Below are 22,631 nucleotides of genomic sequence, written 5' to 3'. Positions count from 1 at the left end.
GAAGAAAATTGTTTACCAATGGTCGGGCAATGGTCAAGTGATGAGTGTGAGAACTTTTGCTGTGATTTATTTGCACTTCTTCTATGTTGCAGAATTTGGGTTAAGACATTTATGGACAAGGATGCAATCCAGCTAACAAAAAAAAAAAAAAAAACTAAGAGATGAAGAAAACAACATCGAAAATGTTGAACTGCGTTGGCCATGCTTCGACTGCCCACACAGTACACACAATAAGTGCAGAGGCGTAGACGGCATCATCTCCCCCCCTCCTCTACTCTGCCCTCTCGTCACCCAAGCTATAGTTTAACCAAAAACCATTCACAGTCAGACTCTGACTCAGGGCCTCTCGGTTTCAGACCTGTATTTGTGAATGAATGAATGAAAACATTGCTACACAGAGGGAAGGAAAGAGAGAAAGAGAGAGAGAGCACACACGAGCGAGAGAGATGATTAGTTTCGTCTGGGGCTTACCTGGGTAGGCGCATAGGTTGAGATCAGTTGAGTTTTTGTCGTTGTCGGTTTCGGTTCGTTGTGGTGGAAGTGCAGCTGCTGTTCATGCTACTTGCAGCTCAAACAAACAAACAAAAAGTACACAAAAATTTTATAGCAAATCGAAATGCAAATTTTAACGATATCTCTCAGGTAAATGCCGTCGGCAAAGTTTTCCACATTTACCTGGTCAAAATACGAACGAAGGCAGCCAAACGCGGTCCACACAAAAGGTCTAAGGAGCCACTACTATCGAGCTCCTGCCCAAGAAACCAAGTGAATTGTTGCCCTTGCATCCGTTTCCGGTTCTTTCATTTTCCATGAATGAAATTTTAATTTTCGTCGTCTCCCTTACCTGTGTGTGAGAGTGTGTGTGTGTTTGTGTATTTTGTGTGAGTGTCCGTAAAGATCTTTATCGCATTTTTTAAACAAACATAAAGCAAAAGAAAGCAAGCAACAAGAAGGAAAAACCCTTGTTCCCCGCCCCGGGGTCAAACACAAGTCTCATCGATCCCATCGTAGCCAAAGTTAATGCGCTTGATTGTGTGAGTTCTATGAGTTGGAAACAATTTGGTAACAGAATATTTGTTTCACTCGCTGTTTAAGTTTCGCACGCTGATAATAAATTAAGGCGCAGCATAATATTGGACTTCATTTTTTGTCACAACAACATAACATCAACAACAAGTAACCGCTAAAATGTGGCCTAAACTGAGGTGAGTAACTCTTCCATTTCACAGAATTTAGCACTTTCGGTCGAATGAACTATAATTAAACCGCTAATTTAACTTACTATGTGTGTCTAGCCAGAGCTAATTATTATAAATATTTTAAATAACCTAAGCCTCAGGTTATTAAAGATTAAAGTTTGAGAAAGGTTAAGACTTTGATTCTCCCGATTCTTTTGTTTTGATGTAAAAATTTAGTCAATTTGCCAAAGTTTACTTTAATTTGAAATTAAAAATGTTAATTGATATTTGATACCTTTCTAAAGAAAAACCTCAATTTCATTTTATATGATCCAATCATTTGAAATATAATTAAGCTTATGAAAGGGCTTAGTAGTTAGTTAAATATTATCTAACTCTCATAATAATGGATTATATTGTTAGACTAATATCTGATCTCACCCTTTTTTGAATGGCACTTCCGTTTTTCATTTAGTGTTTGGAAAATTTTTGTTTCAACCTACGCACTTTTTGTCGGAAAAAGAAAGATGAATTGAGGAAAGGCCATGAAAAGAGTGGTCGCCAAAGAGGGGGGAGTGGGAGTCGCAGGGGTTAGCTAACCCACACACCGAGTCGAAGTTAAGCTGAGTTGTTCAGTTTACGCGCAATTAGCGCTTTGTCGTTGCTTTTTTTCTCTCTCTTTTCTTCTCTTCTCTTTGTGTTGTCTTTTGGTTTTCTAATTTCATATTTAACTCATCTCTCTAGACATTTTCACAGCAGGTACCACAGGTAAGTGGTGTGCGTATCTGTTTGCTTTAATACCCTGCCGTAGAAAGTAATAGATGAATATCTACAAAGATAAACCATATGTAGATCTTATGATCGTAAAGTAAAGTTTTGCAATAAACATTCTCAATCAAAACAAAATTGAGTAATAAACAAAAATATGTCAAGTTATAAACATTTAAGAATAAACAACGTCACGATATTAAGAGGCCAACGCTGAGCATGAAGTATAAACAATTTTGAACCCCGGAACGACGATCATTAGAATAAGTTTTTCTTTAGAAAAATTGTCGTCTTCTGGATTTAAAGATTTCATATAAATGTATACTCAGCATTTTGGTAAATAGTTTTTAGCTTGACTTCAATCAAATTCCTTCTTTTATGTACCATGTGGATTATAGAAATCTATAACCTTTAATATTAGAGTATCTTTAGGTCGGTCATCTGCACGAAAAGTTTAATATACATATGTTTATTGTTGTTGTAGTTATTTTCATTTCATTTTCAAACGCCTACAACAAATATAATTAATGTTTATATAAAAATTTTGTGTATTGTTATTGTTGTGGTTCACTACTTTACATGCGGCTCATTAAGCGCCTTGCTTTTGTTTTTTCTTTGCGTTTTCTTTTTGTTCTTCTTTTGCTTCTGCTTATTCTTCCACTGAGTGACTGAGGTAAGTTCGTTGCTTAAGTCTTTTGTTTCTGTACTGTGGGCGTCAGAAAGCAAAAGGAGTGCGACAGGGAAAGGTAGACTAAACGAAGTATATGTACAACTGTGTGTGTGTGTGTGTGCTACTTACTTGTTGCTGCTGGTGCTGCCTCTAGGCTGGTTAGTTGCTCCACAACAAGTTGCCAAATTTGGCCACGAGAGGCTTCAAAGTGTGTCGTCAACTCCACAACAGAAGATTAGCCCTCTTCTAAAGAAGCCACCCTACACCTCCCCCAGAACACAACCATCTAACCTGTAGTGGTTTTTACTTTGATTTTGATTCGTTACGATTTCATTTGATTATATTGCATATGTCTATAACATATATCGTCTGTATATATAAATATTGTGTGGATCCATTCACTTAGCACTTTTCTGTCTTTACTCCTCCACAGTCAACAATTTTTTCTTGACTTACCAGTTGAGAGTGTGTTGTCTTCTCTTTTTAACCCCCCTCCCTCCCTCTCTTCCACTCGATCGCTCTCTTTCTATCTCTCTGGGTGTCTTTAGATACTGGCATTTGCATTTGTTGTGTGGGTTTTTTGGAGATCTTGCTTTTGCTTTTAGTGTGGGCCATGTACATATGAGAAGCAGTCTGTATCAGTGTGTGTGTGTGTTTGTGTGTGGTATGTCATTTGATGTTGTCGCACAATATGCTTAATTTAGTTCATTTCTAAATCTATTTCCTAGCTGCATTTTTTTCTTTCTTCCAAAACCAAATATATTCTACCCACGCAAACTTATATTGGGACTTTCTTTCTTGTCTCTCCCGCTCAATAATGTTTGTTAAATTTAATATTTTGACTGTCTTTTGTTTAACGTTTTATTACCCATCAGAGTGAGTGTGTGTATGGGAGTGTGCTTGCGTGAGTTCGCTTTCAAAATGTCGCAATTAACTGACGATTTAGCATTATGCATTATGCGTTGGCGTTTTTGAATTTGACGTCGTTGTCGGTTCGCCATCGTTCAAAAAAAAAACCCATACACGTGGGATGTGAACTTGGCAACTTGAGTCTTTTTGTTTGAGGTTTATACCTACATACATCTAGACGTATATTTGCAATCGACCAAGGAACCAAATCCATCTGTGGAAGGGGTCTACCGAAGGGCGTAAGCCAATTCTAGGAATCCCTTGTTTTAAATAGACTTTAAGAAATGATCTGAACTAATGGATTACCCATCGAAACATTCGTTATTCTATCTATAAAGGAGAAGTGCTTTCTTGTGCATTTTCAACATCCATTTCTTACACTGACCAGCAAAATTGTATCACCAGTTTACAGTCTTCAGTTGGTTAGCCCCAAAACTATTTGCAAAGTTAACCTACAGTAAAGATTTTTTTGCCATTTGATTTTGTAACCATTTTCATTGCTTGTCCAAAAGTTTTAAGTAAAAGAAATGGTGAGCCAAATTGCAAGGAAAGCCAGATGTCTTTTGATATTCTCTTGTCTTAACTCTTTCAAGCCCAAAGGATTAGTATTCCTATTTAAAAAGTCAATATTTCTTAAAATTTTCACTAGGATTCATTTCTGTTTCTATATCCAAAGTTTATGCTTAAGTAAATTCAATTCAAATTTTACTAGAATGTATTTTATATGCCAATTGATATTAATAATGAAATTATCAAATTTTTGAAAGTTTTCCAAAATATTCAACCAATATTCAAAACATTTGTTAGTCGCCCCTGTTTCAGTTTCGGCGACCTTCCCCCTCCTTCCTTTGAGCAGCTGTGCTTAGTTTGTCACAACTAAAATCTGAAAAAAACTTGTTTTCTTTTAAAATTATTTATATATATAAAAAAAATTAGTATTATACTATACATTTTTCTGTTATACTATTTTTTTTTTTTATTTTTCGAGTGGGACGACAAAACAAACGGAAATGTGTGGGTGTTTTTTTTTCTTTGCTTTTTTGTCGTTTCTTTTTAGTTTGGTGTTGTTGTTGTTAGGCAAATTACTTTTTAATTGAACATACACGTGGGTAGAAGGCTCTACCAACAGCAAGCAACAATTTGGGGGGAGGGGAGAACTTAAGATATTGGTACTTGAAACAATTTAAGACAAAAACAAAACAACAACAACAACAAACACAATAACCAATAAGTGACAGTGACAACAAAAGTTGACAAGTGGTCAACCAAAACCAAAAAAAATGGTCACAAGTGGCCTTACTTTAATTCACTTGTACGACTTTTATATATCCATTATGTAAGATATGGGAAATTGGAATAATCATTTGCCAGCAACCCGAAACAAACTTTTTTTTTACCTCTTTCTCATTAGTCATCAAAGACTTCACTCTGATTGCAAATGACTTCTTTGTCCGGAGGAAAGTGTTAGCCTGGCCTCAATTCCTCGTGATAATACGCCGTTGTCCTTGCTTGTTTTGATCAGGCTTGACTTTCTGTTTTGAAGTCATAATTTTGAACATTAACGACTAGTTTTGACTAGATCTCGTGTATTTACCATACTGACTTATATCTGGTTATTATTCCATGGTTAGTAAATAACTACAAGCTGAGAACTTTATATAGCTAAAGAAACCAGCACTTTAGGCTAAGAATGTTATACCTAATCTCAAAAAGGCCGAAGAGGATCGAACAAGGTCTAATTTGTCAGATAGACTTAAATAAATTGGTATTATTTTAAATGGAATGGAAGAAAAACTGCAAAAGCATCAAGTCAAATTGGCCAAAAGGTATGTGCAGATGTTTTGTTAATGTAGGACTACTTCACTTGGTGAAATGATGGCCCATTGGTTAAACCAGATGTAATAATGATAATGACTGACAAGGATATTCCTTTATGTTTGCGAGATCCATTTGTTTAGCTGTGCAAATCCAAATAGAATAAGCAAACCAAAGCAAAACTTATGGCCTATAATGAGCCAGTCAAATGGCAGGAAAACATCGCAAGAATTTGTACAGAAATTGGTAAATAGAATGCTTAGCTCCAATGCTAATGTGGTAGAAGCCAAGAAACTTTGGTCAATATCTTACGAATATTGTCCTATCAATTAGACCAGAACGAGGATCGGGCTTAAGGATCCGCGGCATGGATCACAGTTTGTGGATGTAGTTGTCGTCTAAACCAAAGTAAGGTACTACAACCATATTCTATACTGACAATCTAAACGAACTAAGTTCTAAATAAATCGAGTTAGATTCGTTCTTTAAACTTGTCCAGAATATATATCCACTTGTGCTTGTGACTGCATATATCATACTTTTAACAGATTCTTATATTTTACTTTGCTGCCGCGAATTCACTCTCTTAACCCCAAAGTAAGCAAAGGTTATACAAAATCCTATTAAAAAAAATGTATCTTTTTTTTCTTTCCTTTCTTCTTTTCATTCTTCTTCTCTTCTCTTCTTTTTCTTGAGTGGGGAGGGGGGTATTTGGGTAAACAAACCATTTCTTGAATGACTATAAGCCATGAAAATCTCTCATTTTATGTGGCAGAAAGCACAAGAAAGGATGAACTCAAAAGTCAGTTTCGGCTTAGGTTTAAAATTGACTGCATTTAATTTAAATTAAATTGGATTCTCTGCTTTCTGCTTCTTCGTTTTCATATGTTGTTGTTGTTGTTGCTGCTGTTGTATGCATTTTACCAATGTATGCCATTTGCATATGAATATGTCCCGAGGGCAACAGATTTTTGGTTGAACAACTAAAAGCAATTTAAGTTAAAATTTATGAGAGTTTCATTGGTTCGGCTGCTGCTGCTGCTGCTGCTTTTTGAGATTATTCTCTTTCTTTTTTTTTTAATCTCCAAAATCATTTTATTTTACTATTTACTTTGGAATGACTATCAAGGACATAATGCGGCAAATACAAATATCCGTTTCCGTCTTAATTTTTTGAAATGTATTGCGAGAGTGCAAATTTCAGCTTAGTCATTCTCTCAGCAGGAAAAGGACGTGGCCTGACAATTAAAATAAAAATTCCTCTTTCTCTCTTTTAAGCATTTCCTGTCGTCCCTTTTGTGTGTGTCCCATTGTGTGTGTGTGTGTGTGTGTGTGTGTGTGGCTTTGTGTGTGTCCTCGCCTCCTTCTGTTTCACCTCTTCATTCGTATTCCATTTGACATGCTAAATACTCTCAGTCTCAGACTCAGACTCATGCAGCATTTGTTGTTGTTGTTGTTGCATGTTGTTGTTGTTGTTGTTGTATGTTGCTGCTGCTGCTGCTTGCAACGGCTACTTCAATTTCGAAAGCAGCTGGCTTCGGCTTTACTCTTTTCATGTACATATATTTATTTCATGTTCGTTTTCCTCTCACGTCTCTTTTTTTTTTTTTTTTTGCGGTTGCAACTTTTTCATGACATTTGAACCTTTTTCAACTGACTTTTTGGCCAAAAACTTTTACTAGATTTTCCACACACACACACACACACACACATGCGAGCACTATATGCACTATTCATTTCGTTCAGCTTTCCAAGCAGGTGGATGATGGCTTAAAGGCAAAAAATAAAAATAAAAAACACCAAAAATTTACTCATTTTTGTGGCATTGCAAAATTCAAAAAAAAAAAAAAAAAAAAAAAATGTCTGAACTAACAATAAATTTTGCAATAAAACTTTCTGAACAGTTGGTGCAACAAATTGTATTACATGTGACACAATAAAATTGGGTCCAAACTAAATTGTTTCAATTTAAGCCATTCGAGACTTGAGAAACCGAATTAAACCATAAAACCAAAATTTCAGTTTTCTAGGGTTTTAATGGCAAATTTGAAGATCACTTTTCAGGACAATTCATAATTTTTGGGATTGATAGAGAAAAGTTAGTCCCATCTTTGGAAGTATTAATAATAAAACCAATCAAAAAAGTTGAAATTTAAAATTTATTTTTAAAAATTTTTGCCATTTTTTAGAGTTGTAACTCTAATTTATTTTGACAACTTTATTTATTATTACTAAATACAAAAATCTTGATGATTATCCTTTAAAACAAATTATATTTATACTAAATATTTATATATATGTACATATAAAGTGAGATTTTTCAAGTAAATATTGGTGTGACTAAATTATAAACGATTTTTCAAAATTTTGTTTTTTAAATACAAATAATTTACATTCCATTTTATAAAAGCCAATTATTTTTTTAAAATACTCTAAATTCTTTTTGAAATTAAATTTTTTTAGGAATATTTTATATTCCTTTTTCATTTTTAACTCGCTTGAAAATATAACTTAATAATTAAATATAATTTCAAAATAAAATGCTATTTAAAAGCATTAAAAAAATATATTATGACTTTTAAAAATTTTTTAAAATTATGAAATTAGGCAAAGTTATAGATTCACAGAGTTTTTCTGAATTTTTCAAACTTATTAAGTCAAATTTTTGTACAAAATTGTAAACAATCTTTTTAAGATTAAAGATCTCTCTAAAAAGCGTAAAGTAAATAATTTTTTTTTAATAATTGTAAATATAATGTATGATATTTTGTGTGATTACAGATTGAAGTAGTAATTGTCTGTTTAATGTTTAACAAATTCTAAATTTTCAAACTTTATAGTATAAAGTTAATGCTTTTGTTTACTAAGATAAACAAAACTAAAGAAATTAACTACTTATATTAATTCATATCATTTCAATTAATATCTTATCTTTTTGAGATAGGGAGAGCATTCACAGATCGTTCAAGATTAAAGTCGTATAAAATTTTACAAATTTGACTTGTTATTTTTATAGCCAATTTCTTGTTTGCCCAAAAAAGGCCAGGCTAAATACATGACAAAAAACGCGTTTTAATTGTTTCAGTGCTTGCTGGCTTTGCTTATTTTGTGTGTGTGTGTGTGTGTGTGTGATGTTGGTTAAATGTGATTGCCAATTTAGCATTAAATTATGGCTGAAATGGGATTTCGGGTTTTTTTTCGGGTCTTTTTGTAAGCAGCTCACAAAAACTTATCAATTGTTACAAACAGGAATTTGTCTATTCCAAAATCCTACTTAATGGAATGTCTCTTGTTCCAGGATCAGCCATGTAAAGAGAGCACAAAGACCCACAGTTTGAGTTGGCATACATCGCCCATTATCTTTTGTATCTGCCTCTTTTCATCTTCCAACTGCAGCCCAAAGACTGTGCCTCTTGTGCCTACAACGTTGCCACATAAGACGCAACCAACACACATTTTTATTTTTCGACGTGCCTTGTTTTCGGTCAGGTTTTTGTCTGGGTCCTACTCTCTTGCCTCTTGGCATATCTTTAATCTAATTTCAATTTCTGTTTTTGCTAACCGTTGTAAGAGTATTAGCACTTCGTTTTGCATTTTCCATCTCATCCTTTGTCTTCCTCCATGTGGGATGCTATGAATAACTTATAATCCTAAATCCCCATTCCAATCAAGTTCAACTGGCGTCACAAGTCTTTCTGTTTGATGGTTGGCGTCTTTGACTTGTTATGGATTGATTAGCAAGTTAATGTTGAAGAATTGGACTTCAACTCCAGTAAAAATCAAAGGTGTAGCCATGAAGGGGGGATCGAGTTATTCTTTGCAAATTGAAAGCTTGAGCTGAGCTGATGATATGCCCAGAACTTTCAAGGACTTTTGATTATTATCCAAAGTTAACCTTATAAAACAGATTTTGGATATGAGGTACATAAGGCTTAGGCTAAGGGCTTGTAAGATGAGTTCAATCTTATGGCTAAAAAGTGACGCCCATGATAGAATTGAGAATTGATGACTCATTTGAGGCACTCATCACTAGGATGAACCACCATCAGGACAGGCTGGATCAAGAATATTTCAAACTGAGTGCTGGATCATAATTAGTTGCCACAGAAACCAAAAAAGAAAAAAAAGAAAAAACCTGAACAAGGAGCGGAAATCAAAAGGCACTCAAACGTTTCAAACATCAATTGTTTGTGTAGTTGTTGCTTTTATTGTGGTTGTTGGGCAGTTAGCGTGAAGAGAAGTGAGTTGCATTTTAAATTTGCCTTTTACTCGGTGTGTGTGTGTGTATGTGAGTGTGGGATTTATTTTGACCACGTCCATATGCAAAACGCATTCTAATGGAACCAGAACCGCGACACGACACAACTCACGATTTAACTTCGACTTTAACTCGGAACGGAACGAAACGGAACGGATCCGGGGCGGGAGTCTGCCTTTCCATTTCCACTTCCATTTTGAGTCTCTGTATGTGTGTGTGTGTGTGTGTGTGTATGTGTTACGCTCTGATTTTTGATTCCATTTTCCACCTGTTACCCCAAACGCATAGCCATGGCCAATGTCTGTTATTATTGTTAATCTTATTGTTGTTTATACGCTTCCCTGATTTGGTTGCTCTGCCGTGTAGAACCACAAAAGGCAACAACAACAACAACAACTACAACAAACACCAAAAGCGGAAATGCCGCATGCCCTCTGCCAGCTTTTGTCTTCTCTTCAACGGAAATGCAAATGATATTACATGATGTGTGTGTGTGTATATATATATGGTGTGCCTGTGTGTGTAGCTTGATATCGTTCTAAGCACACATTATCGGTGCAATTGTCAAAGTAACAACGCACATACATACATATATATGTACACCCATACATATGCAATATGAGTAAGTTACAACCAGGTGAAGGCAGAAAATGTCAATGAATCTTCACAAAAGAACAAGAAGGCCTAACTAAGGGCGTCGTCTAGGCAAACACATTAAACCAGGAGCGGAATTAGTAACATCAGCAGTGTTGATCAACTCTTTTAATTATAGTTGGTGACATTTTCAAACTTAGAATGGAATTTGATGAAAAGTTTATCTTAATCCTTAATCCTATCCTAAGAATGTTGGCTAATAATTTGCCACTTGATCAAAACATTTTGTAGCATAAAACTTAAGAAAAAGATCTACCAGAATTATTAATAACACAAGCTAACAATTTCATGAAAAAGTGACTTAAGTGTCTTGTCCATCACGTGAGGGTAAATTTGCTCCTTAAAGTATGCAATAAGCAGCCCAGAAATGCGAATTTTGAAGCATTCAAAGAACTTTTGCGTAAGTAATAATCTTTGAAGCAAACATTGTTCATAGGCATACGAAAATTTATAAATTTTCTACCTATAATAAATACATTTTATATTTGATTAAAAAGCATTTACAAAACAACAACGCAACCCAAAAGTATGCTACAAAGAGTCGAAGAATTAGTTGCTTGAAAGAATTATTCGAATCTCTAGCATCCAACAATTTGTTTATACATAGGTAATTTTTTCAAAATAAGAGTATAGTAACAATAGCATAGTAATCAATAACTAATTGAATTTGATTTGCATTAATTCTTTATAATGAATGCTTGGAATACAACGAAATTATTCATAAATGATAATAGTTTTGATTGACAGTTTCTATGGCATTACATTATTTTTCGCCAAAGCCTTTCTTAAAGTAAAAGATCAAACTTTTCCAGTTTAGAACAAATTCTAGCCCTCTTGAACCAGCCCTGATTTTTAATGATCGCCCACTTGTAAGAAAAGGAGAAACAGAATATGAAAAAAAGCTCAAGCTCTGTGTGGGCTTGTATATCTCTATATTACATTATAAATTCATCATCTTCCCCTTAGTTTTCCTTTAAAAATGCAAAAAAATAAGCAAGTTATAAGTACGTCGCATCTTTGTTATTTCTGTACTGTCTGTTAACCAAATGGTAAATTCCTTCGGTAACGTAAGGTTTTCAAATTGCAAAGGATATGCAAATCGGGTAAATTCTGTCGATTGTGACAGAAACGAACCCAGCCTTTCCAGTACTTGAAACCCTCCTGAACCTGTATCTTGCGGGCACAGACTACATCATCGCTAATATCATCGTTGGTAAAGTCTGAAAAACGAATAAGAAGAATTAACTCTCACTTTTCTTTTTTGGCCGACTCACCTTCGCATCTCATATTGCAATGTCCCCCCCTTGCTTCCCTCGGCACAGTAGTCTTTACTATTGATTTGAAATAAACCATAACTTTTGCTGTTATTCTCCTTTATTGTTATCTTTGAGGTATCCAAACCGCTCTCATGCTCAACCATACAGATCCCTGCAACATCAATAAATGATTTTAATATCATAAAGAGGGAAATCAAATATCTCAAACTTACAATTTGATAAGAAGGTCTTGTCAAAATTATATTTCTCCACTAGTTCACGTGTTAGCTCACATCTCATATATATCTTGGACTGCACTTGGCTTATGAGCAGACAATTCACAGTCAACGACAATATCAGCAGGTAGAGCTTCATCTTTCTTTTTGTTATGTTATTTCTATTATAAACGGATTGGAATATTCATATTTTAAATTTCGAGGAATTAGCTGACTAATAAGTGTCTATGTCCGAGTTATAATCAAGTAAATGAGCCCATTTGAATACCTTCACATATAAATCCGAGGGCTCTTTCGACCAAGCGTTCCTATAGAATCTATATGTTATAGCCATCCGATCTTGATACATTTTGGCATATTTATAAACAAGTGAAATAGATTAAGAAATATTAATTTTAATTAAAATCCCTTGAAAAATAACAAAGTTATCAAAAGACTCTGTTGTTGACTGTTCCTTTCTAAGAGAACTATTTAATATAGTCATGTGATTTTGATGGAATTCGGCACAAAATATGAAAGGTTATTCATAATACTCTCAAAGAAACTTTCACCGTCTATAAATCGATGGGCATAGCTTTATTTACTATATAATATATCTTATCGTGCGTATCTCTAGACACTATACATACCTTCTCTGCACACTTCTGACCAACATTAACATACCAAATCTCTCTTTTATAGAAGATTAGTATCTACGTGGCTATAAAATATTCTATGGAATAACTTCTTTATTGTGGATCTAAATATGATTAACACTATTACTATATTAGGTATGCTTCCCATGTCCAACCAAATATTTCCAGCAAATATTTCTCCAAGAATAATTTACCTCAAGGTTAGAAACAAAGGAAGTAAGTAAGTCGACTCGCCGACTTGGGTATACCATAGACCAGGTGAAACAAATGTTTCAAATTTCGAAAACCAAATGTATGTCTATCTCGCTCACTCTACAAACACACGAGCACTCTAGCGCCGCCACTAGCCAACGGCCAATTTTGGCCTTATGGATCAGTAGTAGTAGTTTTATAAATAATCAATATCTGCGCGTCTATTCAGCCAGTTTACATACCAAATAATGTCGGTAGCTGTTATACTTTTTAAGAAAAATAGTTTTATGTGATTCCTGGGAGCGTAAGGGGGCGTGGCCCAAATTCCAATTAACTCTATACATTTACATACTACACGAGTATACATACCAAATTTGGTGCCTCTAGCTCTTATAGCCTCCGAGATCTGCGTGTTCATACAGACGGACATAGCTAGATCGACTCGGATGTTGATCCTGATGAAGAGAAATTTCACCCTATGGGGTGACAAAAACCAAATAAACAATAAGAAGAGAGTTAATAATGTTGTTGTTTTCTTCTTCTCTGTTTGGGAATTACTTTTGAATATGTATACCTATGTATACAAGTAACTAATATCTAACAGCCAGGCTGATTCCTTGGGAACTGTGCAAAGATATAAATCTTTTCCGGCACTCACTTTAACCTGAACTTCAATTAACGCGGCAGATTAACAAAACGCAAAATAAGACTCACAATAACAACAAAACTTAAGCAAACTAGTTTCGATCTTCTTTACTTTAGAAGGGGCTGTAAAATGGGGGTAATTTGCTCCTTAAAGTATGCAATAAGCAGCCCAGAAATGCGCCTTTGAAGCATCCAAAAAGCATTTGCGTAAGTAATAATCTTTGAAGCAAACATTGTTCATAGGCATACGAAATAAATTTTTTATCTATAATAAATATATTTTATGTTTAATTAGAAAGCATTTACAAAACAGCAACGCTACTCAAAAGTATGCTATAAAGAGTCGAAGAATTATTTGCTTGAAAGAATTAGCATCCAACAAATTGTTTATAGGTAATTTTTTCAAAAATAGAGCTAAAATCTGTTAATATTATTAAACTTTCTATAGTTTACTTCTGGCCAACTCCAGATCCCCTGATTTTACAATATCTGGACGTAATGGCTAACAACGTGACCGAATTTAGTTAGGGACATCTCTTGATCAGTGTTTGTATGTGTGTACTTTGGTAATAATCTCGTTAGAAGCAACAAATGATTTTCTCACCAATCGTTCATGGGCAGATATACATACATACATATGATATAGCCATCCAATCTTAATAGAATTTGGCACAGTAATTAGTAACTAATTGAATTTGATTTGCATTAATTTTTTATAATGATCGCTTGGAATATAACGATGTTATTGATAAATGTGTGGGCTTGTATATATATATCTCTATATTACATTATAAATTCATCATCTTCCCCTTAGTTTTCCTTTAAAAATGCAAGTTATAAGTACGTCGGATCTTTGTTTTTTCTGTGCTTTCTGTTAACCAGTTGGAAAATTTCTTGGCGAACGTAAGGGCGAAAGACTTCTCAAATTGCAACTGATACGCAAATTGGGTAAATTCTGTGGATTACGACAGAAACGATCCCAGCCTTTCCAGTACTTGAAACCCTCCTGTTCCTGTATCATGCGGGCACAGGCAACATCGTCGCCAATATCATCGTTGGAAAAGTCTGCAAAGCAAATAAGAAGAATCAAAACCTGTTTTGTTATCTCACTTTTTGGCCGACTCACCCTCGCATCTTTTGTTGCAACGTCCCCCCTTGCGTCCCTCGGCACAGTAGTCCTTACTATTGATTTGAAATAAACCATAATTTTTGCTATTATTCTCCTTTGTTGTTATCTTTGAGGTATCCAAAGCGCTCTCATGCTCAACCAGACAGATCCCTGCAACATCAACAAATGATCATAAAGAGGGAAATCAAATATCTCAAACTTACAATTTGATAAGAAGGTCTTGTCAAAATTATATTTCTCCACTAGATCACGTGTTAGCTCACATCTCAGATATTTCTTGGACTGCACTTGCCTCATGAGCAGACAATTCACAGTCAACGACAATATCAGCAGGTAGAGCTTCATCTTTCTCTTTGAGGAGTGCTTTTGCTGTTTGGTAAATAGACAAATCTAATGTTATTTCTATTATAAACAGATTAGAATATTCACATTTTAAATTTCTAGGAATTAGCTGACTGATAAGTGTCTATGACTGAGTTATTATCAAGTAAATGAGCCCATTTGAATACCTCCTCATTTAAAATGCACACCTTTTCGACCTCACCTCACACGGAATTGTTGTTGACTTACCAGCTCTTTTCATTCTGCTAAAGATCAATTAATTATATTTCAGATTGTCCTATTTTATGAGGCAAAAACTTAGTCACATATTGCTTATCTTAGTTATGTCTTACAATTAGTGCCTTAATTGCAGAGTACAAGTCAATAAAAATTGGGATATAAATTTGCCTAGATATTGCATAACTTTCAAATCTTATGGGTAGGTTTAGTTCCTATACAATGATTACAAATAAGTTAAGCATATTTATAGAAAATTTGTTTAGAAAAGTTATAAAATATATACAATATCAGAGGGCTGTAGGCTATTTTCAGCCATTCCGAAGTTACCACATTTTATCTATAAAGTCAAATTTGCGGTAAAGAAAGTCCGACAAATGCAAGTTGGAACATTGCGGAACATATATCACGTCATTTGCTCGTAGTTTTATATGGTATTCCAATTTGACCAAACCTGCCAACATTATAGATTATTTCGTTTGAAAAGAATAACCATCTTTGCTGATGATCGCATAGGAAGCAGAAATGTTTTTACAACCATAATTATACTTTCGATCGAGCATTCCTATACAATCTATATGTTATAGCCATCCGATCTTGATCAATTTTTATACCAAATCTCTCTAGAAGATTAGTTTTTACGTGGGTATAAAATATTCTATGGAATAACTTCTTTATTGTGTATCTAAATGTGATTAACACCCTTCTTATTATAAAAAATTTTTAATTTTGTATTGTTTACTCCCATGTCCAACCAAATATTTCCAGCAAATATTTCTTCAAGAATAATTTACCTCAAGGCTAGAAACAAAAGAGAATAAACAATAAGATTGCCCAGAGAGTTAATAATGTTGTTGTTTTGTTCTTCTCCATTTGGGAATTACTTTCAAATATGTATACCTATGTATACAAGTAACTAATATCTAACTGACAGCCAGGGTAATTCCTCGGGAACTGTGCAAAGATATTAATCTTTTCCGGCACTCACTTTTACCTGAACTTCAATTAACGCGGCAGATTAACAAAACGCAAAATAACACTCACAATAACAACAAAACTCAAGCAAACTAGTTTCGATCTTCTTTACTTTAGAATGGAATTATCTATAGGTAGGTGTATATACTATATATGTCAGATCGGAGAGCTACCGCCAACATGCGGCGCTGTTGACCCGAACTCGAGTACTAAATCGTAAAGTGTTCAGAAAAAGGTTTCTCGGCTGACTAATGAAGGGGGGCGGCGAGGCTCTCTCTCGTGGCGAACTCGTGTACTTGTATTCTCTTTGAAAAAAAGAAAAAAACACATGCAAATGATGTTGTTGATATTAGTTGATAAGCTATGTATGACATGTAGAAATTTAACGCTTCACTGCCAACAATAAAAAACACAAAGCTGTTCGTCAAAAGAGAGTGAGAGGGAGCGAAAGACCTAGAGCAACAGATGGGATAGCTATGATGGGGGGTTTCTTTTTTTCTTCACTCCTGTTTTCAAAATTTAATTGCAAAAAGAATTTTATAGTTAGTTAATTATAATTTAGTTTAGTTCATATTGAAAAGCATATCAAAGTCAACAACGCGACACATCGGGCAATGTGCGACCACGACATTTGCTCATCCAGCCGGGCCAAGCCTGAAAGCCATGTCGATTGAAGATTTGCATGGCACAGCGTGAATCATCTGATATCTCATCGTTTAGGAACTCTGCAAATAAAAAAATCCATTATAATTAATGCCCTTAATTCGTAACCGTTGAAGCGAACTTGCCTTCGCATTTGATATTACAGATGCCACCACGACGTCCCTTACGACACCAGTTTTTGCTATTGATCTTGGAATATGTATATCAAAATAATCAATATAGATGGCCAAGTTTCAAATGTGACACTGACCTACCTGAAATAGACCATAGCTAACACTTTGGTTGGGCAATTGCATGGATTTAGAAGTGCTGCGACCGCTTTCCGACTCAACCAAACAGACCCCTAAGACAACCAAAAAGGATACTATAGTTTTTAGAGACCTATATGTATTACACTCACAATTGGAGAGATAACTTCGTGGAAAGTCGTGTCGTAATAGCTCTTTGGCCAATTGGCAACGTGTCAACAATTTAGCCTCTATTAATGTATGCCTTTGATTGATAATGATTAGATTTAGCATCAGGATAATGAAAGCATAGTTTTTGATTTGTTTGGCCATAGTCTGTTTTTTGTTTTGTTTAGGGCGGGAGGACCACTTTTATGTTCTTTATCTCACTCTCTTTCACTCCTTTCACTCTCTTTGTCTCTAGAGCTTCCTTCCTCCACGACAACTAACTGGATCAGAGACTTTGTCGTGAATATATTTACTATCAAACTGGCTGCGTAGCTTCCGAAATCTGGGTTTTTAAAGCCTCGGATGTCACGCAATTTTCAATCAAGCAATTCTCCCACACACAATGCAACACACTCACCAACACTAACTAAGTTAATTAAGCTCTCTATGGCATATGCCATATGTACTACTTCGAGACTTCAGACTACCCATCATTATGATGATCATGTGTACCTCATTTCAATTCAATCAAAGTTTCACTTTCCTTAGATTGAAGACATTCTTGATCGATCTGTGGCTTAGTAGGGTCAGTTATTAGCAGTTCAATTCGAACTGACCTGACCTGCTGACACACTATTCGTTGGCATATCAACAACATTTATGATAATAATAGATCAAGTCATTTATTTTGATTCTTATCTCTCTTGATGTCTTGATTGCGTTAAGCTCTAAATTGGCAAATTGTCTTTGAATGAAATGCAACTGCATCTGCACCTACTCGACAACAGCTTGACCTAAAAAAAAAACAACGTACAAATGAAATGGAAAGTTAGGCATAGTCGAATGTTTAAATACCCTTGAAGTAACCCCTTACTTTAATAACTTGAAAAGAAGTTCAAGTCAAACCTTTAGATACAATTTGTGACTCGTGTTTGGGAAAGTCAAACTTAAAGATAAGATAACGTGGGCCAGGAAACAGCTCAAGAAATGATAAAGAATTGAACCAACACTCTGTAGTCAGAGGTATTTGATAACAAAAGGCAGTAGTTCTTCAATTTTGCAACAACTAATTTCCATGAAAAACTTTTCCATTTGCAGCCTCTGCTTCTGGCTATGCCTCTGCTTAGTGCTAGGTTTTGGTCAACAACAACAGGCAAAGGCCAATGAACTAAAGGATTTGCTGGAGGATCCAACTTCCACTAGCACTAGTACCAGTAGCACCTCCAGCACACCAACCACACCCACCGCCTATGTGGTATCAGCAGCAGCTGTTTCCCCTCCAGCTTCGATGGTTCCAGCTCCCGCTTCGAAAAGTAAAACCAAATTGTCCACAGTCAAGTATTTCAACAAGAGTTCAACCAAAAAACGAAAAGCCGAAGAGGTCTCGTCCCTGCCTCTGCCTGTTGATGATGGTTTGTTGGAATGGAAATGTCCAAATATCACAGGATCAAGGAATGCTCAGATGTTAGAATGTGGTTGCGATTTGCCACACACTTTGAGATGCAACATCGATCTGCATGGTCTTCTGGTAAGCTTTAGAAATCTTTATGGCCCAAAAAATCTTTATTTGATGAATTTGATTTTTTGCTTTCAGCTTTTGGCCGAACGTCTGAGGAGCTCACCTTATTCCATTTCCCTGCTGGATTGCTCTTTGCGTAATGTTACCTTCTTGAGTGATGCCAAAATCTTTGATGGCATTTCATTGCATGGTCTGGTCATATCATCTGGTGAAATCAAGCGGGTACACAAATCCGCTTTCCTTGGGATTAAAGGACCTTTGCAGGCCTTGGGTTTACCCGGCAATGCCTTGCTGAGTGTTCCCTGGAATGCATTATCCTCTTTGTCGGCCCTCGAACGTCTGGATTTGGCCAACAATAAGATAAAGGCTCTGGGCACGGCTGACTTTGTGGGTCTGGGCAATCTTATTTATCTAGAGTTGAGCAACAATCAAATTTCTAGCATTTCGCAAAGAACTTTTGGTAATCTACGTCAATTGAGTGTCCTTAAGTTGGGTGGCAATCGTCTAGGTGACTATGCCCAGAGTCTTAAATCGCTCAGTCAGTGCTTGAATCTCAGGGAATTGGATCTAACGGCGAATAATTTAAATGGTCCGCTGAGTGAGCAAACGCTGCCGGGTCTCAGGAGTCTAGAGACGCTCAATCTGAATAGAAATATGATCAAAAGCATTCAAAATAAAGCTCTGGCTAATTTCTCCCGCCTTGTTAGTCTCTCGTTGCGTCACAATCAAATCGATGTCCTGCAGGATCATGCCTTCTATGGTCTAGGATCATTAGACAGTTTGGATCTGAGTTACAATGGCATTGTGGCCATCTCGAGTGCCTCTTTGCAGCATCTCTCCAGACTGACTGTCTTGGATTTGACGCACAATTTCCTGAGAGCTCTCACATCCGATTTAATAGCTCCTTTGCCATCTTTGCGTGAACTGCGCCTGGCTGGTAACGATATATCCATTGTGGCCCACAATGCTATGGACGGAGCCAAGGAATTGCAGAGCCTTCTAATGCAGGAAAATCCTTTATCCTGCGACTGTAGTATACGTCCATTTGCCGAATGGTTGCAGGTCACCAAATTGCGTTCCAGTTTATCGGCATCCTGTGTGACGCCACCACGCCTGGAGGGAGCTCCTCTGCTGCAAGTACCGGTCGAGACTCTCAGCTGTGACATGGATAATGTGGAAAAGGACAATGCCAATATAATGCAGCATTTGGAGACTCTGGCCAAGCCAAATCAGTCTTCAAATGTCAGAGATCTATCCGAAGAGGTTTGCATTTAAAACAAGAAAAGGCTTTGGGAATTTTTTTTTAATTTTCGGTTTCCTTATAGATCATACTCCATGAATTGCATTACTCAGCGGATTATGGCTTAATCTTGACTTGGTTATTGAATCTCAGTAAAAAGGATTACATGTGCGATGCCATTTTTGTCTACAAGGAAGAGAATATCAATGAGATCCTCATAGACAATTCACCGGTAAGAAGAACCGATTTTGGTGAAGAATATCATTAATATTTGACATTTTCCTGTAGATTCACTGCGAAAGCAAAGTGGTAAACGGTCAGAATACTGTAAGTGTCATAGTGCCAGATAGTTCATCCCTGGATATAGGCGAAAGGTAAGCAGAATCAATCGGTTATCAGAGACTTAAACTAATAGTATATCTATTTTTCTTAGCTATCGTTTCTGTTTGGTTATGGTGCAAGAGCAGAATCCCAACGCCGATTTGAATATTGGTTGCTCCAACATAACGCAGCTTCAATTGAGTAGTCCAGGATCGATCCCTCTTCCACGTCAGTATCAACGCCAACGATCACCCAGCTATTACACCACACAAAATGAACTTCCCACGGGCGATGATTATGTGGAAAGGAATCAAAGGCAATTTACCCATCCTCGCGGCCAGAAGCAGCAACAGCAACAATCGTCCCAACTTCTGCATAACTATAATGTTATAGATTCGTTGAACAAAAGTTTTCTACCTGGCTTGGGCTTAGGTATATTGGTTACCTCCGTCGTTGTGCTAATATGGGGAGCCACACGCATACGTCAAAATAATAGCTCAGGAAGAGGAGGAGGTGGCTCAGTAGGTGGTGGTGTTGGTGGTGGGCACATGACAAATGTTAGCCTTGGCAGTCATAGTTGTAGTAGTGCCAGCTCCAACAACAACAATAACAACAGTCGTCCTGGCACACCCACAGCCACAACTTGCTACGCCTCTTCGCCAGGCCATTTGGCCGATGCGGAAAATGGGACACGCTATCTAAAATTGCAGGCCACAACAAGCCTCTGAAGGGCTCCACTCCACTTCACTCAAATGATCTCTTGTGATAGTACACTCATTTGTGTACCAATTTATATATATATATATATACATATATATGATATGATAGTTAAGATCGCTTAGTTATATACAAATTTTTTGCACTAATCCAAATAGAAGTTGGCCCCCAAAATGTAACCCAAAATTGTGCCATAAACTAACTAACCGAAGGACCCAACCCCCCAAAAAAGTTTTTGTTAAACCCTTAGCCCTACTCCTAAGTGAACTTTTAGTAATAAGAAATTGTAAGTCATCACCTATTCCTCCCTTCTTCCCGCCCATCCTTAGAACCAACCGTACATACCTAGACCTAAGGCTTTTCTAAATAATTTATTAACCAATTTCAACGCACACACAAAAACATTGATGAAAGTAAAATAAAAGTCAATTGCAAAACCATTTGTTCAGAGGTCAGCTGTTTAGTTATTTTTAGGGTTAACAAATAATCATATATAATGTTAAGTGAACAATTAACCTTATACGTGGCAGGGCTAACGATATGTGACGTCACAATTACCAATTTACCAGGAAATGCGCTCATTGCTCCTATCCACCCAAAAGACATAAGGCTTTTCAGTTAGTGGTAATATTCCTTTTCTCGCTTATCAAATCGGAAAATTATTTATCGACTCTATCCACGTGCATTTTAAATGCTGATTACACAGAAATCAAAGTTCGCAAACATCGAAAAAACAAGGAAAATATGTACGTACATATATATGTACATACATAAGTAGGTAGAGGGGGGCGAAACCAGAGTTCAAAATGCCGCAACAATCATAGTCGCTTTTCACACTCAGCACTTGCATTAAGGGTATTCAAGATTTTGATATTTATGCAAATGAAATGGAATATTATTGAGGGTTCTCTATACTTAAATGTGATTCTGGCAAAATGAATATGAATACCCTTTAAAAGTCCTTGATGAATCATATTTTGTAAACATTTCTTCAAGATTCCAATTACAGAGAAATCAAATTCGTTTTGAATTAAAACGAATATGAGAGAAGAATGAGAATGAATATGGGTCGAATGTATGGTCAAAATCTCTTAAACTTAAGTAATTCTAATTAATCAAAGGCAAACTCAATAAATGATTCGAAATCTACTGAGGAGAACGAATCATTTCAAATTGAACACAAATGAATAACTAATAACTCTACAATGAAATGAATAAGTATGAATGTATGTACTTGTCAGATATGAGTAACTCGGTTAAAAGACAGGCATTAAATAAAGTGGCACACTAAAATCTTCTACTTTTGTTACTTTTGAATGTTGTGCGATTGAGGCTTACGTTTTTCAAATTCTTTGAATTCATTCGGTTCGTTTTAAAGATCAATTTAAAGCTGTGCCAATCATTTTTTCATTTTACTTATAATTCCCAACTAGTTGTAGCGTTGAAGTTAAGGTAAGGGCTTTGCAAAGTCTGCTGAAAGTAGAACTTGGTGGTTATTAAGGACCTATATTAAAGATCTTTATATCACCTTCAAAGGAGACTTCGAGTCGGCTTACATCTGAATGTAGGAATCTACATGGAAACTGAACAACACAATAAACAAAAGTTAACAGCTTTTAGGTTTGAGATTTCCTCCTGAATGCAGTATATCCCTTTCAGGATCAGTGTGTGAAGTCCTTCCATTCCTTTGGGACAATACTTATTGAACAGTTTCAAAGATCTAAAGATAACAAATTTAGCTTTTCCTTTTTGTATATAAAACAAAATTACATTTTTTTTCACAATACTGTTGATTATTATTTGAATAATGTTGATCATTTCTCATGAATACATATATCTTTACATCTATAGATATTATATATCTGTATATAGACATTGAGAATTGCGTATGACATTGA

At 35.8% G+C, this 22,631-nt stretch overlaps 3 protein-coding genes across 4 annotated transcripts; 1 reads left to right on the top strand and 2 right to left on the bottom strand.

Annotated features, from left to right (window-relative positions):
- Positions 1 to 794: 794 nt before the first annotated feature.
- Positions 795 to 21,173, top strand: Lrt (Leucine-rich tendon-specific protein). Of its 2 annotated transcripts, XM_068291139.1 has the most exons (7): positions 14,972 to 15,012; positions 16,148 to 16,157; positions 18,090 to 18,464; positions 18,531 to 19,718; positions 19,781 to 19,927; positions 19,984 to 20,069; positions 20,129 to 21,173. In XM_068291139.1, exons 1-7 carry the CDS (start codon positions 14,972 to 14,974, stop codon positions 20,742 to 20,744), a joined length of 2,463 nt encoding a protein of 820 aa, XP_068147240.1. In that variant the 3' UTR covers positions 20,745 to 21,173. The 2 variants fall into 2 exon arrangements, with proteins under 2 accessions (XP_068147239.1, XP_068147240.1); XM_068291138.1 differs by lacking the exons at positions 14,972 to 15,012; positions 16,148 to 16,157 and adding an exon at positions 795 to 1,205 and having other exon boundaries at positions 18,035 to 18,464.
- On the bottom strand, positions 11,258 to 16,074 carry LOC137577768 (uncharacterized). Its single transcript, XM_068291318.1, is given in 9 exon segments — positions 11,258 to 11,472; positions 11,527 to 11,554; positions 11,556 to 11,680; positions 11,742 to 11,905; positions 12,374 to 12,414; positions 14,094 to 14,281; positions 14,343 to 14,495; positions 14,549 to 14,714; positions 15,898 to 16,074. Coding segments are annotated over 8 exon segments (1,023 nt in total). The 5' UTR covers positions 14,691 to 14,714; positions 15,898 to 16,074; the 3' UTR covers positions 11,258 to 11,290.
- LOC137576607 (lysozyme) lies at positions 16,378 to 17,302 on the bottom strand. The gene is made up of 4 exons (XM_068289830.1): positions 16,942 to 17,302; positions 16,796 to 16,884; positions 16,667 to 16,730; positions 16,378 to 16,603 (listed from the first exon to the last, which is right to left on the bottom strand). Exons 1-4 carry the CDS (start codon positions 17,099 to 17,101, stop codon positions 16,470 to 16,472), a joined length of 447 nt encoding a protein of 148 aa, XP_068145931.1. The 5' UTR covers positions 17,102 to 17,302; the 3' UTR covers positions 16,378 to 16,469.
- Positions 21,174 to 22,631: the final 1,458 nt, after the last annotated feature.

The sequence above is a fragment of the Drosophila tropicalis genome, unplaced genomic scaffold, assembly GCF_018151085.1.
Source record: "Drosophila tropicalis isolate 14030-0801.00 unplaced genomic scaffold, ASM1815108v1 contig_593, whole genome shotgun sequence".
Taxonomy (NCBI): Eukaryota; Metazoa; Arthropoda; class Insecta; order Diptera; family Drosophilidae; genus Drosophila; species Drosophila tropicalis.
Note: the sequence above shows the minus strand (reverse complement) of the source record. Positions and strands in the feature narration are given on the sequence as shown.

Bases quoted from the DNA above. Each gene is read 5' to 3' on its own strand.
- Lrt (XM_068291138.1), top strand. The intron at 19,719-19,780 runs GTTTGCATTTAA...GTTTCCTTATAG, and splicing joins TCAGAGATCTATCCGAAGAG to ATCATACTCCATGAATTGCA. The intron at 19,928-19,983 runs GTAAGAAGAACC...ATTTTCCTGTAG, and splicing joins TCCTCATAGACAATTCACCG to ATTCACTGCGAAAGCAAAGT.
- LOC137576607 (XM_068289830.1), bottom strand. From the start codon at position 17,101: ATGGCCAAACAAATCAAAAACTATGCTTTCATTATCCTGATGCTAAAT. The intron at 16,885-16,941 runs GTGAGTGTAATA...TGGTTGTCTTAG, and splicing joins ACGAAGTTATCTCTCCAATT to GGGTCTGTTTGGTTGAGTCG. The intron at 16,731-16,795 runs GTAGGTCAGTGT...ACATATTCCAAG, and splicing joins TTAGCTATGGTCTATTTCAG to ATCAATAGCAAAAACTGGTG.